The sequence below is a fragment of the Styela clava genome, chromosome 10 (genome assembly GCF_964204865.1).
Source record: "Styela clava chromosome 10, kaStyClav1.hap1.2, whole genome shotgun sequence".
Classification (NCBI taxonomy): Eukaryota; Metazoa; Chordata; class Ascidiacea; order Stolidobranchia; family Styelidae; genus Styela; species Styela clava.
This window is the reverse complement of record NC_135259.1, coordinates 9,726,767-9,744,912: the sequence shown is the minus strand read 5'-3', so window position 1 is coordinate 9,744,912 and position 18,146 is coordinate 9,726,767. Positions and strand designations below refer to the sequence as shown.

At 34.5% G+C, this 18,146-nt stretch overlaps 2 protein-coding genes across 2 annotated transcripts; both read left to right on the top strand.

Moving 5' to 3' along the window:
* Nucleotides 1–7,333: 7,333 nt before the first annotated feature.
* Nucleotides 7,334–9,646, top strand: LOC120337580 (ras-related C3 botulinum toxin substrate 2-like). Its single transcript, XM_039405413.2, has 4 exons — nt 7,334–7,500; nt 8,239–8,432; nt 8,686–8,901; nt 9,387–9,646. The coding sequence occupies exons 1-4, from the start codon at nt 7,486–7,488 to the stop codon at nt 9,550–9,552; spliced, it is 591 nt and encodes a 196-aa protein (XP_039261347.2). The 5' UTR covers nt 7,334–7,485; the 3' UTR covers nt 9,553–9,646.
* A 1,869-nt stretch (nt 9,647–11,515) lies between these two features.
* Nucleotides 11,516–17,743, top strand: LOC120337946 (uncharacterized). The gene is made up of 7 exons (XM_039405858.2): nt 11,516–11,773; nt 12,560–12,742; nt 13,163–13,309; nt 13,539–13,646; nt 13,895–14,645; nt 15,198–15,319; nt 15,571–17,743. The coding sequence occupies exons 1-7, from the start codon at nt 11,687–11,689 to the stop codon at nt 15,727–15,729; spliced, it is 1,557 nt and encodes a 518-aa protein (XP_039261792.2). The 5' UTR covers nt 11,516–11,686; the 3' UTR covers nt 15,730–17,743.
* The last annotated feature ends 403 nt before the right edge of the window (nt 17,744–18,146 follow it).

The window sequence follows — 18,146 nt, the reverse complement described above, 5'->3', positions numbered from 1 at the left end:
ACTAACACTCTATCCATAACTGAAGACGAAGATCTTATCAAAAAAAGATGAGTCTAATTAATTTTTTACTGCCATATCTGAGTAAAATATTCTATCATATTATTGGTTGAATTACCTTTAGTACCCATTGGAATAGCCCATCTAATGACCTCTAATGCCCACCTCGCATCAACCAACTTCATATTATCTAATTCAATTCGAACCCATTAGCGTTCCTCATCTATGAATGATCCTTATCTGACTTGGGAATCAACCTACTATTGTAAGTCGATACCTCGAAATATCTAATAGCAATGGGGTAACTTCAAGTTTTCTACCAACAGATTTTATTATATTGCACCATAACATCAGATCTTTGGCAAAATATGCCGATAATCTAGTTGAGCTTATTTCAATTTTTTGTATTCTGCATCAAATTATTGAGACCAGGATCGTAAGTGAGACAGCTGTTGTAAATATTGATATCCCTGGTTACACTTTCATTAATGCCCCCTTGTTTACTCGCGCAGGCGATGTTGGTTTTTATATTAGGGACAATCTGATTTATCATGTATGCACTGACTTTAGCCTTTGCTTCCCAAACTGTGAGGACTTGTGGATCGAACGCAAGTATTTCCAACCAACCTCAAAAATTCAAAATCTTATTGTCGGTAGAATATATAAACATCCAAAGAAAAATATCCCATCATTAACTACAGCAATGTATTGTTCATTGGAGAAGCTGGCAATGGCTAAAAAGCAATTTATAATATTAGGCGACTTTAATAAAAATCTTCTTAATTCTTGTGACAATCCTACTACCAAGTATCTGGATATGCTAATGACTAATTTCATATGTCCACTTATCTCCAAACCAACCAGAGTGACCTCAACCTCCCACACATTATTTGACCACATCTACAACAATATCATAAATTCCTGCACTTCATCTGATTTATCATGTATGCACTGACTCCAGCCTTTGCTTCCCAAACTGTGAGAACTTGTGGATCGAACTCAAGTATTTCCAAACAACCTCAAAAATTCAAAATCTTGTTGTCGGTATAATATATAAACATCCAAACTCCAAAGAATAATATCCCATCATTAACTACAGCAATGTATTGTTTATTTGAGAAGCTGGCGATGGCTAAAACGCAATTTATAATATTAGGCGACTTTAATATAAATCTTTTTAATTCTTGTGACAATCCTACTACCAAGTATCTGGATATGCTAATGACTAATTTCATATGTCCACTTATCTCCAAACCAACCAGAGTGACCTCAACCTCCCACACATTAATTGACCACATCTACACCAATCACATAAATTCCTGTACTTCGTCATTTATTTTGCTCGGTGATTTTGCCGACCACATTCCCATAATGTGTACAATATGATCAACTACTGGCAATGTTATGACAAACACTCGCATGAAACGGGACATGGCTAAATTTTGTGCTGACTCATCCAGGCTAAAAGCTAAGTCAATGTGTAATAATTTTACTAATGTTATATTATGTAGAAAACTTTAATAACTCATTCGATCTTTTTCTTATCCACTTCAAGTGGTTAATCAATATGCATGCCCCATTAAGACCATTTTTACGTAAAGAAAATAAATTTTACTTCAAACCTTGGATTACCAAAGGAATTCATAATTACATCGAACATAAAAACAATATGTTCAAAAGTAAGTTCCAGAAGGCAAATAGCTGGGCATGATAATATTCTATATTTTTTCTTGTAACTAGTCGCATACATCATACATTTGGGTCATTTATTTATTTATTTTATCATTTAGTTTAGATATTTTACCGAAAGCCTTCGACACAGTTAACCATCAAATCTTTGTCCAAAAGTTGATACACTGTGGTTTTAGAGGCAATGCAAGCAAACTGTTATGTAATTACCTGACTGGTCGATCACAGTTTGTTGAGGTAGGTAGGATGCTATAGGTCTCCGATATTGCCCATCCACTGTGGAATTGTCCAAGGTTCGGTCATTGGACCGTTGGTTTTCTTACTTTTCATAAATGATTTGTCAAACTGTTGGGTTCTTTTAACAAAACTCTTTGCCGATGATGCTTGCTTACTTGCCAGTGCCGAAGATTCAACCACGCTCCAACATACTTTGAACAGTGAAATAGATAAAATAATTGAGTGGATGTTATGCAACAAACTCACTGTGAATGTGGAAAAATCTGAAGTCACCCTATCCAGTTCTAAATCGCTTAAAAAACATTTTAACATCCTAATCAAAAGCAGGGGGGTTGTTTTGGAAGCTGTTCAATCCTATAAATATCTCTGGCGCTATAAAGATAGTAACTTAAAATGAAGCACTCATATTATCGAGATGCACAAGAAATTGTCAAGGTCGGTTGGGATTTTGGGAGAACTTAGGCATTATGTGCAGGATGATACTCTGCGAACCGTTTATTTTGCTCGTTTTCAATCCCACATCCAATATGCTATAACTGCATTGGGCTTTGCAACTCAAACCAACATTCACAAATTAGAAGTTTTACAGAATACAGCTGTTAGAAGTTCTAACTTAGAACTCTCTCCAGAGCGTACAAACTTAAACCCCCTTTACCATAAAACCAGAGTGTTGAAACTGTCCGACATTCATACCCTTGAGATTGCTAAATTTATGCACCGATTTCTGGTCTGACTGCTCTATATTATACTGTTTGACCATATGTCATATAATGGTAATTCAATATTGGTCAGAGCCTAATCACATAGTGTTAGCAGTAACTTTCAACACGCTCATGATCATTTATATATATCCCTTATCAAGTACAATTTAATAACTATCTTCTATATACTTTGTTAAAAGCTATTACATTTCCAATTGATTCTGTCGCGGACCATGGCGTCCACGTTTATATTGTGTGTATATATATTTTTATGTTTAAAGACTGTAATGTTGACCCTTATTCAATGCAGTTTTGTCGAATTTGGACTCCGACCACTCACTACACGTTAAGAGGAAATTATATCTTTCGCTTTCATTTCTACGGCCGTCGGGTTGAAGGTCGGTCGTGTTTTTAGTGATGTAATCTGTTATAAGTCTGATATTGGAGTTGCGTACAATAAACAACCAATCCGGAATTCTTGAGTCTTCTGATTCATTCAACACACAGTAGCAATATCTTCATAAACTGTGACAATGGCGAGCACGCCAGGATTACATCTTCGTCCGTGACAATGGCAAGCACGCAGCGTATTTGGACAGATTTATTGACGGCTATTTCAAAGAAGACAAAAGGAAGCGAATTTCAGCATAGAAGAATCGTGTACCAAAGGCGTCGACTTCAGGAACGGTGTTTCAAGGGGGGCAATGCACAGATTTTCGGATAGGAGCAGCGCAATGTCTGGGCAAGTTTATGAGAAATGGACCTGACCTGTATTCATCCGGCGGAGGCAGTGAATATGTAGTGGATCCTGACCAGCAGTAGACTATGGGCTTTTGTTCAAGTGAGTTTGATATGACTGACGATAATGTCTAGTGGTGAAAAGACTGTGTGTTCCAAGTTGCAGCAGAGTTGGGAATTGAAATTGTCCCCCCTTGGTGTTGAACAATGTTTTTTTTTTATGAATGAGCTTTCGAGTAATGATGTTTGCTCAATATGCAGGCGGTGGTTGAGACTGGCTGGACTGTTGTGACCGGTTTTCAGAAATGGGATTGAGTGTATTGACTTCAGTGGTGGAGCCCTGAATTGTTGGAATCTCATTGTGCGTGGTCAATATGAGCTAGTACTGTTGCCTATCGGAGCGGGAACCTGCGGAGAGGAGGAGTGAATCCAGGAGGGAACATTTTCTCCCAAATGCGGAGATGACGAACGCATGAATTCAGAAGGAAAACTGTCCGAGTTATATGTTTGCTAGCTGCATTTGAAGGGGACTTAACAAACTCGAGAGATTGCGACTATGATTGGATTTTGTGTGTTTTATTTCATTCGTGATAACTTTGATTTTCATTCACTTATGCTGTCATGTTAGAACTTCTCTGGTAAATATGTCTCTAGTTTGAACGGGGATGGGGTACACACATTTTTGACAATTGAATATTTGAGGTCTTTTGAATTTAAATTAGTGCAGTTTCCATATCTGTTTCACATTTAGGGCAGGAAGTTCCGAGACTATGTATTCAAAAAGTGAATATACAGGAGATGAGCCAAATGTAAAGTAACGGCCGTATTCGCCACTTTCCCAATGAAACATGTATATATGTATAAAAATAAATAATATCGACCATAACCAATGTTCCCTCTAATTTTTTGTAGTATGTGCGGGCAGAAATTTTGGTGTGTGCGCACTTTTTTGGAAATGACTAATATTTGTGCAAAAACCAGTGAAGAAATTTTAGCGTTCTAACCGCGTAATGGGTAGGGCTGGGCATTTTCGAATACCTGATGATTTCAGAATCGAATCGAATATTTTTTTCGAATCGAATCGAATCTCGAATACTTGGAAGGTATGAAATTGTATGTAAATTTCTTAGTATTTTAGGTCCTTCAGACACATAAATTACTGAAAACATAGAATACATCACTGACAATAAAAAAAAAACGTTTTCATCAATACCTTAATACAGAAAAGAGTCATAAGTCAGCATTGTGTTAAAAAAATATGGCTTCAATGAAAAAAAAAATTGAGAAATTTACCTCGACCATTGGCGGAAAGAGTAAAACAACATGGCGGCGATTCGAAAATTTGCTCCAAACCGATTCGAATAATTTACTATTCGATTCGATTCGAATATTCGATTCGAAATGCCCAGCCCTAGTAATGGGTGGGCCAACAACAAACTTTCTCAACCTGCCAACCGAGAACATTCGATTTTATCAAAATACGTCTGTGCGCAGTAAATCTATGCGTGTGCGCAGCCTCTGAAAACTCCAAACAGGCATTTGAACTTTTTTATATAGGAAATTTTAACTTCGCATATATTGGCATACATACTTCAATATTCTTAGATATACGAACCAAATGGTCTCGTCGACAAGGTAACACGAACTTTCTGTTAGAGGATCTCTGAACTATTCTATACCAAACATCGCGTTATACTTTTGATTTGTTACAGTTTTTTTTCCGCAGACAAAATAACGGAATATATATCTTACGTCCTAGTGAAAAATTATTCTTTGGTACGACGAATTGAATGTCAGATATTCACCGCCACGTGTCGCCCTTGCATAAACATACCATACCGTTAAAAGAATATAAAATGACGAACACTCTTCACTAATGCACATTGCTTTTAATATTAGCATCTAAAATAAGCACTTCGATCTAATTGACCCATAAATATATCCGTTTAGCCCGTAGGCAATTCACAGACTTTGAACTTATCACCATAAAATGGACAAAAACTAACATTTGAAAGACCGAATTTAAATTAATTTTGGAGGAATTCAGAGTAGGCTATGTATTGATTCAAATTGAATTTATTATTTTGCTAATTCGTCTCGGTATTTATTCTCGATCATTTAATGGAGTTGTCGTATACCTATTGCTATGTGTTTGGCTGATAAACCATCAAAAAATCTCCATGGTGCAATTTTGAATCGGATATCCCAAAAGTACCACGCTTGACTGTGGTGTTCTCCCAATATCCAATCTACACTTTTGCTTCAAAATTCTATCACAATTTGAGATTTTTACAGTATTGCTCACGTTTTGGATTAAAAGCTATTATTTGCTTATACGGTTATAAGGTCTCTATGGTTAACAATATATAAATAATATATTGTTTATTGTAAGATAAAAAGATTGTTATCAGATATATAAGAAGAAGGAATAAAAATGTCCCACAGTAGAGAGAGTTTATTTCGTCAAAACAATATATACATACATACATATATAAATATCAAATAAACAGATGTTTTTGGTACATGACTGGGACGCAACGATACTGCCTTTAGGGGTCACCAGAGTCAGTTGCCACCAGATTAAATTAAATAAGCATAAATATAACAGGTTCGGCGTCAATATATCAGTATCTCTCATGTTTGTTTAGTATATACAATGTCTATTTTCTATTACGAAGGCTCTTTTTAAATAACGGAATTTTCCACATATTGAAATTGTATTGAAAATAAAAATGATTGAAACGAAATAGGTTTAGACAAGATACCGCGCTGGAAAAGATACCAATTATCTGGGTAACCTGTATACTTATGAATGAGACTCAAATATTTGATGTCCAACTCCTTTTTTTTCTGAACATCGGCCATGTAAAAAAAAACAGGGATTTGTATACAAATTCTGTATTATGCAAAAAGAATAAGACAATTTTAGCGTACCTCATTAGTGTGATAAGTAGTCATGAGTCAAACCGGTAATATATATACTATATATATGGCACATCAGAAATCCCTGAAAACTACTGCACGCAACACGAAACCACCTAAGTTCATGGCATTTGGTGTAATGATATAATGCAGGAATCGTCATAGGTCTTAATGCACGAGCAATAAACAAATTCAGTAAATTTGAAGGCTTTGAATGTTATCAAGAATGATTTATTTTATTTGTTTTGATTTTGACATACAATCCAACTTTCCACACATACATCCAAAAGTTAACAGAAAGCCCACACATGATGCCTCCGACCGTGAACTGCATGGACAGGAGGTGGTCGTTGGAGAAAAGTGGCAATTTCTGCCATGGTGGCGTGATAAATGACCAAACCATGTGATACCGAAGCAAGAAAAATTTTGACAAAGTAATTATTAAAAACGCTTTAAAACTGATGTGAACAAGTCGAATATGACGAAGAAATAAGAAACCGTAAACAGTATAGTGTCTGAAATGTTATAGGAGAAGATGATGAAGACCACATTATCACGTATATATATATCCTGTTGTCTAAGTTGTCGTAATAGGTTCTCAGGTTATATAGCAAGACATATGACACATGCTACGTCGATATGCAGTCACACGAACGCAATTGATGGGCTGGTTAATTCATCACTATTAAAAATAGCAAGCAATGTTGTATAGAATTTCATAGTACTTAAATGTGAATACAATGAATACAATTCGAGTAGCGGTATGTACAAGTCTAATTCTAACAAATTTAATTCACGTCTAAATTGAATACATATTGACCCACCAGAAATTTCTGACGGTATAATAATGATTACAATAAATTTCTCATTTGAAACACATTTTTTATATTGTGTATTTATTTAAAATAGTCCAAGAGAGCACCTGTGATCACTATTCAAATACCAGTTAATCGTGGGCCGCACAAATTCCACATCATACTATGCTTGAAATACTCAAATGAAACCGATAAAACAACGATGTAATAGATTGAAAACGTCCACCACGCAAATGCAATTCATTATGTGGCGGAAGCTTATTACCTTAGGTGGACTGTCTTGATAAACAGACATAAAGAGTCACTAGCTACCAATAAATAAATTGCCGTTTGGATACAAAATTTTGTTCGCTGATATCAAGTTCTCATCCAATTCTTAAAGAGAGATGTCCGTGCAGCAAGTATGTTACATACATAAATCCTATTTATTATTATAATTTTATGTATATAATTACGAATGATTAGCTGTAGAATCTGAATATATATATATCACTATTTTACTAGTACTAGGATATATATTGGTTATTGGATTATGAGTTGTCATACAACTTTGTAAACGAATTTAAGAAAGTGAAATAGAGTCTGACTCAAAAACAAAATTCCGAATGCAAAATTTTTAATTTGAAGGTAAAGGTTTGCCAAATGTAATAGAATAATAGATCATTCAATAATTTGCGTATTTGGCGGCTTATGTGTTCGGTTCTTAATGTTGATAACACGAAGTTATATTTTGATGAAAATGTTGGTTTTAATTTTGAATATATAGTGCACCAGTGATCACTTCTCTTTTTTCTTGCTGGATCGAAGGCTCTTACATTTTTATTTAACCCGAGACGTTTCTGCCCAAACTACTATATTTCTTCAGTTGGGATTCCTGATGCTCGATACTACCGTCTTTGTGCTCATATATTTCAGTTATGCAACTAGGCCTAATTATAAAACCCAAAACATCGAAGTGATTGAAATATTTCTGAATGGTTTTGTCATTCACTAGTATTGCCATATCCATACATATTGGTTTAGCAAAAACCAATTGTATAAACAAAACTATTTACATATAGATACCCAGTGACAAGTAGACTTACCAATAAAACTTATTCTCATATGAATGGATTTACTTTCTTGATTCATTTTACAAGGCCGTTAAATGTGTGATAGTTGGAGATGGAGGCGTCGGAAAAACATGCGTTCTACAAAGTTTTACCAACAATGCTTTCCCTGAAGAAGAATATATCCCAACAGTTTTCGACAATTTTTCAGCAAATGTTATGGTCAATGACATTCTTGTAAATATGGGACTATGGGACACGGCGGGTCAAGAAGATTATGACAGGTACATCGTAAAACATTATATCACCACTGGATATCAAAAACAAGACTGAACATGGCTGTGACAAAGTCCCATAGTCAGAAGCCGGATGAGAAATCTCTTCCTACGTACAAAGATGTTATCAAATTTAATGCATCATAACCCTTATTGGGTATCATTGATTTTAATGGTGGTGCATTTGATCATAAATGAAGGATGTGTATATTCTAGTTACTGTTATTTATAAATGGTAGAAAAATATGAATCTATGTTTCAGACTTCGTCCTCTGTCATATCCAAAAACAGACGTTTTCTTACTTTGTTTTTCTGTAACATCTCCAACGTCAATGGACAATATTGTCGAAAAATGGTTTCCCGAAGTAACTCATCACGTACCGAGAGCAAAAACGATATTAGTCGGTACAAAAATGGATTTACGAAATTCGGAAGCGGTGGCGGAAGAGTTGAAAAAACAAGGAAAACGTCCTGTCACGTGAGTAATCATTCGTATAGGTAAATTCGCACAAGTCTTATAGAAATCGAACACTCTTCTTTATCAGTCTCAATTTACTGAAAAAAAAACCTGTCGTGACAATCCATAATATATTATCTATAACCATATGTAGTAACAGGATAATATACTTAATAACGCATAGCATTTGGTTGACATGTTTTGCAAAAATTTGAAAAAATACAGATTTGCTTCAATAATAATTAAGTTGCTCGTACGTAGGCGGGTAGGCCGGTGCATACTATGGTCAAAAGTGCGCTGTTTTTATGTGAAGGTTGTGGAAATTGTGCTGTCTGTATGGTGTGAGCCTAAAAAAATGTAATGGTATTGGATATGACTGTTCATACTTCTTAGAATTCTAAAGTGACTCAACAATTTTACAATGTAAACTGATTTATGCTCATCTAATTATTCAGGCCATTCACGATGAATAAATTTAGAATGTATTTTTTAAAATGGAATTCTAGGTATGAAGAAGGATCTGCATTAGCGGAGAAGTTGGGAGTACTTTTTTACAGAGAATGTTCAGCTAAGACGCAAGAGAATATCAGGGAATTGTTTGTAGAGACTGCTTCGGCAATTTTGTATCCAGCAAATTCAGAAAAACCCAAGAAAATTTGCTCACTATTGTAATTTGATGCAACGCGTATTTTTATGCAGTATTATTCATTATATTTTACCTTTTATTATTTATTCACTGTTTGTTTCCGTCAAAAAAAGTTCAATAATGTATTGTTGTGTATTGAAAATGTGTCTGCGTGAATACCATAGACTGGATCGATCAGTATGACTAGATCAAACAGAATCATCGGTCGCATTCGAATTGATCTCATTTGGTAATTTGTATTTGAATCATTTCAAATGATTCACTTGTAGTCATCGAAAGTTCACAAAACACGCTGGCCACACATCCAAGAAAGCTTACTGGTACATTCGAAAAAAGTAAGTAAGTGTAATTTGGTTGCTGGGATTTTCCATAAAAAAAAAAACTTCGAGCGAAATTTAAATGCTAATGAGCGATGTCTCCCACCTCGCAAACAAAAACAATTAGAACAACAAGGTAAATCAAAAATAGAAGTCGAAAAGAACGGTATATTATAGTGATCAACATGAATGTCAACTTAATATCCCTGTGAGAGGTGGTCAGTACCAAACGCAATATATTGATAATGTATAGGCCTAACCAACGACTAACATACCGTGTATAACGCAATAATATTGATTCAGGTAATTTATCATAGATAAGATGTATATTCACATACAGAGGGTTACATGATGCATGGATGAGTTATGCATCTCTTCACAATACAAATCACTATGTAGAATCTTACATTTCAGACCTTTGTAGAAAATTGTTTCCTTATTTTTCATTTATACGAGTAATAGTGTACGTTAATACCTGATTCGTAAGAAAAATGTTTCGAATCGTTATTCGAAGAAACAGACGATACATTTTATAGAATTGCACAATTTTCTTATCTTCATTAAGTGGAGTGGAGAACACGGGTCTATCGATATATATATATATATATACATATATATATATATGTATTGTTATTTTAGAGGTATATGAAATGAAATGACCTTAAATTGATACCGCACGTCTTTGCCGATTGGTAATTAATTTATATATATATAATACAATACTTTTTATTAATTACAAGCGGCAATTTACGAACATTAAGCAAAAACCTATCACACTGTATAGTGATCATACAAGGACAAGGATGGTCATTAAAATCAGACAAAATTAAAGAAACACATGAATTAGTCATAATATCTGGGCCATTATAACGTTGCGTTTTGCAACATTCTACTCAAGGTATCGAAAGCCTAGTCTACTTAATAAGAGGTTCATATTAGCAATACGCGTCTCAGATTCGTATGGTGACTCCGGCCTATCAAATGTGTCACCTTGTACTAATCTGGTGAATGGTTTATCTGGTGATTGGTAAATAAGTTAATTATTGGTAAATAAGTGTTATGTATATATACTTGATTTCTGTGCTTGTTTATCTGCAATCATGTAAATGGCTGGGCCACCATCGATATTGCCCAAACTATTAGCTAAAGCAGGAACTATTTTGCTTCAAGCACAATTCAGTCGAAGTGAGAACTCGTGGCCCTTTTCTCGATATTGAGTACAATTAATTTTTACCAATCGGAAGAAATAAACTTTTTGAAATATTCATTGTAGCCAATGTAGTAGTATATATTTACGATTGTATGTATTGTTATTTTAGAGGTATATGGAATGAAATGATCTTAAATTGATACCGCACGTCTTTGCCGATTGGTAATTAATTTATCAATAATTTTTTTTGACTTGGTATTGGTGAATTGGGTGTGGCTGATTTTCCGTGGCGTCTTGAATTTATTGTCTATTTTAAGGCTTGATTTATACACTGAATCACATAACGAAGCGAAGTTGTGCTAATTTTCAAAAATTCAAAGTAATTGCAAAAATCCCTTGCTGGTATAGTTTACTGTTACCAATGAATGCTCATTGCTATTACTGTATGTCCTGCAGCTGGGGTCGTGAGTGACTCGTATTTGCCCCCTAGTGAGCGACTTGTCCAATCTATAAATTTAGGGGAAATTTAGAAAGGGAGAGACAGAAATTTTCTATCACCTGCACACTACTGCACTATCAGACTATCGGCTCTTGAATTTGTTTCAATCAAGTTTCCCAAATTCCATTTTGATAGGGGATTTGTGAGCTCATCTAGATTCTAGACTATTATACTGTTCTATCTTTGGACGACGAATGGCCGGATCACGTCAATACGCGTGTACAAATTGTTTCAACTGGTTTCAGTTCGAAGATTTAGCTGAAGATTCTCAACTATGTAAGGTAAGGTAACTAATTTTGAGTAAGTTTAGTCTATAACGTTAGATATAATTGAATATTGGGGTCTATCTATTCATGGTATTATGATTAATGATTGAAGTGAGATTTCAAAATACAGGAATAGTAAAAATGTTGCAAAATAGTAGCTGTTTCCTGCAGTTCTGCCTGTGCTAAAAACTTTGATAATTCTGTAATTTTCTTTCATCGTTTTATCTAATACCGTACTGGTATGCTATACAGCTATAAGACATGGAGACCTGTTCTGTATATTGCTAGTGACAGAGTGATGCAGTGACAAAACAACTTTTGCGTTGACATTTGCATCTTAGCAAGCAAGATACAACATACTACCGTACTGTACTAACATAAGAATACAACTAACTTCTGAACTTACTTACTGACTTATCTATTTATTTAGCCAATGACTTGAGCCTTAGTTTAGAAAAATTAAAGTTAATGCACATTATGTGGTGTAATTACTCAGAAAATTTCATTGCATGAAGTATTTGTCCATTTTTTACTGATCACAAGCGAGATACTGTCGAAAATGGCTTCGTTTCTCATCACTCACATAAATGCTGAAGTTTTGAGAAGTTCAAGACAGTTTGGACTGTCAGAAGGAAACAAAGTCACAATCTAAATAGGATTGAGCTTGATAATGCTCTTTTAGTAGTCAACTTATCACACAACAAGCAAAACCCTTCTCAGCCATTAGTAAATGCTGTCTCTAACAATTGTCTTTAAATCTTCTTTTTTGGTTATTAGTACGATTGTTCTTTTGGTTCACAGGAATGTCTAAACAACAAGAATAATTCTGATGCCTTTTTGAATGGTCATGTCAAGAATAAGAAAAAGGCCATCGAGGGAGGAAAAAGTCGATGCAAGTTTTGCAGAACAGAAGCTCAAAATCAAAGTAAAACAAAGAGTCACATCTGTGAGCGATGTGTTAAAAATAAAGCTGAATATGGAGAGGTTCGTCGGAGTTAATATGTTACCCATTTGTTTTATATCTTCTCTATTTGATTGATAGGATTTACAGGATTCACATATTCATCCCGAGAGGAAAGTCGACAAGACGGCTTAACCACGTCCTCTCGTCCAGTTACCAGTCCATGTCGGATATGGGATTAGTTAGCCAGTCATTGTTTCAGATGATGGACTTGATAGTGGAAAAAGGTGTAACCTACAAGCGTTTCCATGAACCACCCTATGGCGGTGAGGAGTCCAGCAATCAATCCACACATGAATATTCCACACAAGATTTGAACCTGCGAACCCATGCAGGCCGCAGGGTTATCAGAGGTGCGCCACACCTGTATTTTTTTCTTATCAAATTTTAAGAGGAAGTTTTGCAAATTCAGGTCTGTGAATTCATCTTCTTGTTTTTTTCAGCCTCGCAGTTGCTCCTTCTGTCATCTCCATGCTGCTTTCATTGGATCAAAATGCAGACGATGTGCAAGTAGTATGAAGAAGTATGGCCCACCTCAAATATGTTCACAATGTAAATTAAAAGCTGCATTCAATCATCCAAAGGCTCTGGTAATAAGAATACTGTGTTGGAAAATCCTCATTTTTATGAAATTCAACACTGATACCAAGTGTGATTTAGATTTTTATACAACATAAAAAGTGAAAAGTGAGTTATCAACTTGCCAATGAGGCAATTTGTATAGCAAGGTTTCTAGAATATCATTTTACTCAAATTTAGGTACCATTGATTTCTATTTTAATAATGGACTGTTTTAATACCATTGTATCGCATTAATAGGACAAGAATAATCTACTATGCTGGCTATGTACTTCAACTGCACAGAAGGCAATGAAGAAAGTAAAACGAAGGGCTTCAGAAGAAGCAATGTCACAAGGAATAAAGAAGGTTTGGCTAATTTTGTTCACCTACTTTACAATAAGTTGTGTAAAGAGACTGAAGCCTATGGGCAAAGGGTATATTCACTTGGATAACACAGACAGTCCCCAAACACGTAATAGAACTAAAAAAAGGGAAATCTGAATAAAATCATCGCCTAACCCTAACCTGGTACATACACTCTGGTGGGAGTACCCAAAAAATTGCTTTGAAATTTTTTTTAAAACAATATTCTCAATATTCCACCTTATTTTTAGACTAAAATGTGGACAGTTTCCGCAGAAAGTGAAAGTTCTCCCACAGAGATTGTTATCGAAGAGGAAGTTATGATACATGAAAAAGATATATCAGATCAAACAAGTTGGGATGAATATTCTTCACAAGATATGGATTATCGTCTTCCAGTTGCATCTATAAAGTCGGAAACAAAATCTGAGGATAATAAAAACAATTTACAATTGACATCAAATTCCGCAACAAAGTCTAATAACCATGATAAATGTCGTACTTTGTCTTCCCATAAAGAAAAATCTCATAAATCAAATAAAAGCAAAAAATTAACAACAAAGACTGAAGAAAAATTTACAACTTCTGACACATTGCCAGCGGACTTAATTGCCAAAGTGAAAAAGAACAGACTTAAAGTAAAAGAAGCAAGACGCAGTGCACCTGCAGCTATGAACGTAACGAAACATAAACATGAGAGGCGATCAAGACATGGACTACACAAAAAGGAAACTAATAATATAAAACAGTCCGATACCGCAGCGAATATGTTGGATGCCAAAATTATGCATTTACAGAAAAAATTGTCACATAAACGAGATATTAATGAAAAATCCATCGAAATGGCAGAATCGACGCCAACAATAATTATTGATGTTGATAAAAATGATGACTCAAATTTGGATAAAACGTCTCGTTCTTTGACTTCTTTGCCAATGTTGAAAACTTTAGATGGAACCTCTAAACTTGAAAGATTCCGGACTACTGACTCTGGCTCATCTAGTATGTTAATCAGTGTTTCATTTCAACTATAATTATATTAAATTTGTTATTAGGCTCCTACTTTTTCTGGTACTCCCGTAGTGTGTGTACCAGGTTAGGGTTCGGACATAATTTTATTCCGATTGCCCTTATTTTATTTCTATTACAAGTTCGGGGACTGTCTTTGTTAGCCAAATGAATATACCCCCTGCCCATAGGTTTCATTCCTGTTGCACAACTTGATGTAAAGTAGGTGAACAAAATTAGTTACCTCCGTATTGGTACACATACTTCTAAATGTTGAAATTGTTGGGAATCTGATATTTAACAGCCTTACTTCACGAGATCAAGCTGTATTGCCAGATTTCCTTCGAGTGTTATGAAGTTTATTGATTAGTGACATGGTATACTATTTACTTTATATGAATCTTCTCTTCACCCATGAGCAGATGAATTTTTTAATTGTCAGACTGGTAAAATGTTATTTGCCATACTACAGTATAACTTCCAATATCCTGGAAAACCTATGCGCATGATATACATTATTCCTAATCATAATAACTTTTTCCTCAGGTCCATTACCTACAGTCAATGATGGTAATATAGTTATCGTAACACAACTTCGAGCAGAAATCAGTTCTTTGAAAAAGCAAGTATCACAAAAAGATAAAGAACTGCTTGAAAAAGATAAACAGGTAAGTGCTGAATACATTGTCTTAATTTTTCTGGTGGTAGAAACTAAACATAGAAAAAATGGGATAAAATTACCTTAACCCTAACCTGGTACATACACTACGGGAGTACCATTTTGTACACTAATTAGAAATGATAAATTTACTAATATTTTTTTATCTAAGATTTGGGTACCAAAGAATGCCCATATATCGAAATTTTCAATTTTGTTAGTCAACCTCTTGGTCAATGTAGAAACTTATCTTACTTTTAGATTTCATGCATCAAAGTAGGACATTTACAAGAGCAAAGAGATTTGAGAGCAAAAATGAAAGATTTGATTTCGAAGCATTCCGAAACATTGGAACAATTGCAGACTAAAAATCAAGATTTATTAAAAAAGGTTTCACAGTTGTCAAAAGGCAGAGCTTGAGTTTTTCACATTTTTAAACATAGCCAGATGAATGCAATTCAACGTTTGCTATAGAAAACAAGGAATCCTAGTATTACCTCCTATTAATAGCTGTCATATTTTTTTTATAAATTATTATTGATGTACTAAAATGTGATATTTGTGGGTGTCAAACTAAATATGTTTTCCAATTTCATCGATTATAAAAAATGGTTCTAGATTTATGATCTCTTCTTAAATTGCAGTAACCAGATATTCATCTAACTAGATTTTCACTCAAAAAAATTTTTTGGATACCAGAGGTTTTCGGGCGCTTATTTATGCCCCTCAGTCAGAACAAGCCCTCGTATAAGCAAATATTGATATACGAGCAGTTTTTTTTTGAAAGGATGGGAATCTTTTGGTCCAGTATCTCTCACCCAATTTATTACACCATGGGTGTGGGATTTGAACCTATTATGCCAACATGTTAAGTTTAATGCTTTAACCCAGAGGTGTGCGGCCTGCAAGTACAAATTGTGCGGCCCACGGAGAAGTGCCAATTTTGAATGTTGTGCTGCCCACAAAACGAGTTTTTAATTTAGTTTAATCTGGTAGGTGCAAGTAATTCCTATCCATTTGCATTGCAAAGCATATACCCGAAAACAATTTATAATCTATGCTAATGACGTTACAATGGCCCAACAGCTAGCTTGTGCGATGCGAACAACGCATGTCTAAAGATCAATAACCAAAAGTTTTGTGCATGCAACTACTAGAGAGCCTTTGTTAAATAAAGGTGTGGCCTGCAGTTTCATCAGGTCATTTGTATCTGGCCCTTCTGTATTAAAGGCTGCACACACCTGCTTTAACCAATAGCAGGCCACCTCGTCCACAAATTGGTGACATAGTTTCTAAACAGGCGGTAGAATTATAGCGAAAATTCACCAAAAACTGATATGTTTTCAAATGAAGACTGGTTTACATCTGAATGCTGAATTTGAATAATCATAGTCGCTATTTGATAATTTGAAGGCTTCAATTTATCAGTTGTGTTTCTCGTCTATTCTTTGTGAAAATTTACAAGGAGTTTCAGAGCAGCATAATTATATTTCATGTGTTTAATGTCCGTTCATATCAATTTTACTTCATTATATTTCATTGTCCAACTTGATAATATTATCATCATAGAATTTTATATTATTCGGAAATGATATTACTGCTAGTCTGCTATAACTTAATCTAAATATTTTCAAATTATTATCATTAAAAATGATTTTTGATATTTTAGCTGGCAGTGGAAACATTCTTCTCTTTTTCATTACCAGTTTCATGTCCTCTCTCCAAATTAGGCTCAAGGCACTATTTACGTACTATTAAAATTAGGCACAATATTTTGAAATATTGATATTTTTGGGGCAATCAAAATTTTTTTTTTAAATTTAGATGGAATTTGTGAAAATTAATTAGTCTCTATGGTAACAATAAATTAAGTAAATAATAGTAAAATTATTGGTATTTTAAAATTTGTATTTGGTGATAGTGATTTTATTTCCAAGTTTTAATTACTAACGGCCACATTTTTTAATATATCAAGTCAAAATCGGAGCTTGTTCATGTACTTATTTAGACGAGAGAGTGTCACGATCTAGTTCTAGCAGAAACTAATTTATGTTTGAAATGATTGCACTATTTTATACATTGTCGCTTTCCCAGCATTTTTTAAACCCGCAAACCTGAGTGTTAATGTCTTTATGGTGTCGTATTTATATAATTTATTCAGAGTGAACGAATATTTGAAACATTAAATTTGTGCTGTAACATTCCTTAACTACTATTGAACTCATGTGCACGTTCGTCGTACTTTATCCTAATTTCGTCAGTTTTTATTCAGTCTTGGATGAAAAGTTAAATTTTTTCCAATTTTCTACTGGTTCAATTTTTCAAGGGCTTAATTAAATTCTGTATTCTTGCTTTTTCAATCTATAAGAACGGGTTTTCTTGCCCCTGCAAAATGATTTTACTTTTTTACAGTGAAATAAACAGTTTATATTAATGAAAGGAAGAAGCTAAGGATTGCCGTTTTAAGTTGGGCAATTTACCAGGTACATGTCATAAGTGTCTTCGATTTAGACCTGAGAAACTCTAATTTGTATGGTTTTGGTGCAGGATTGAAAAGTAAAATACATAGACAGCACATTAAAATAAGTGTGCAATATGGGTTGCAGTTGATCAAGACCGGATTTGGTTTATGACTCCAGAATTCAACCAGAATTATTGGTGAACCTTAACCCTGAGAGCCTGAGAGAGAAAGTTTGAAATAGCAAACAGTTAGGAATAAAATATGTTGGTTTCACATTGGTGACAAATGACCATCTCTGATTTCGTTTACTTCACAATATGCTGAGCAAAACTGGTTCATCGAAGCAAGCATATATAAGTATCCTAGATACCATTAT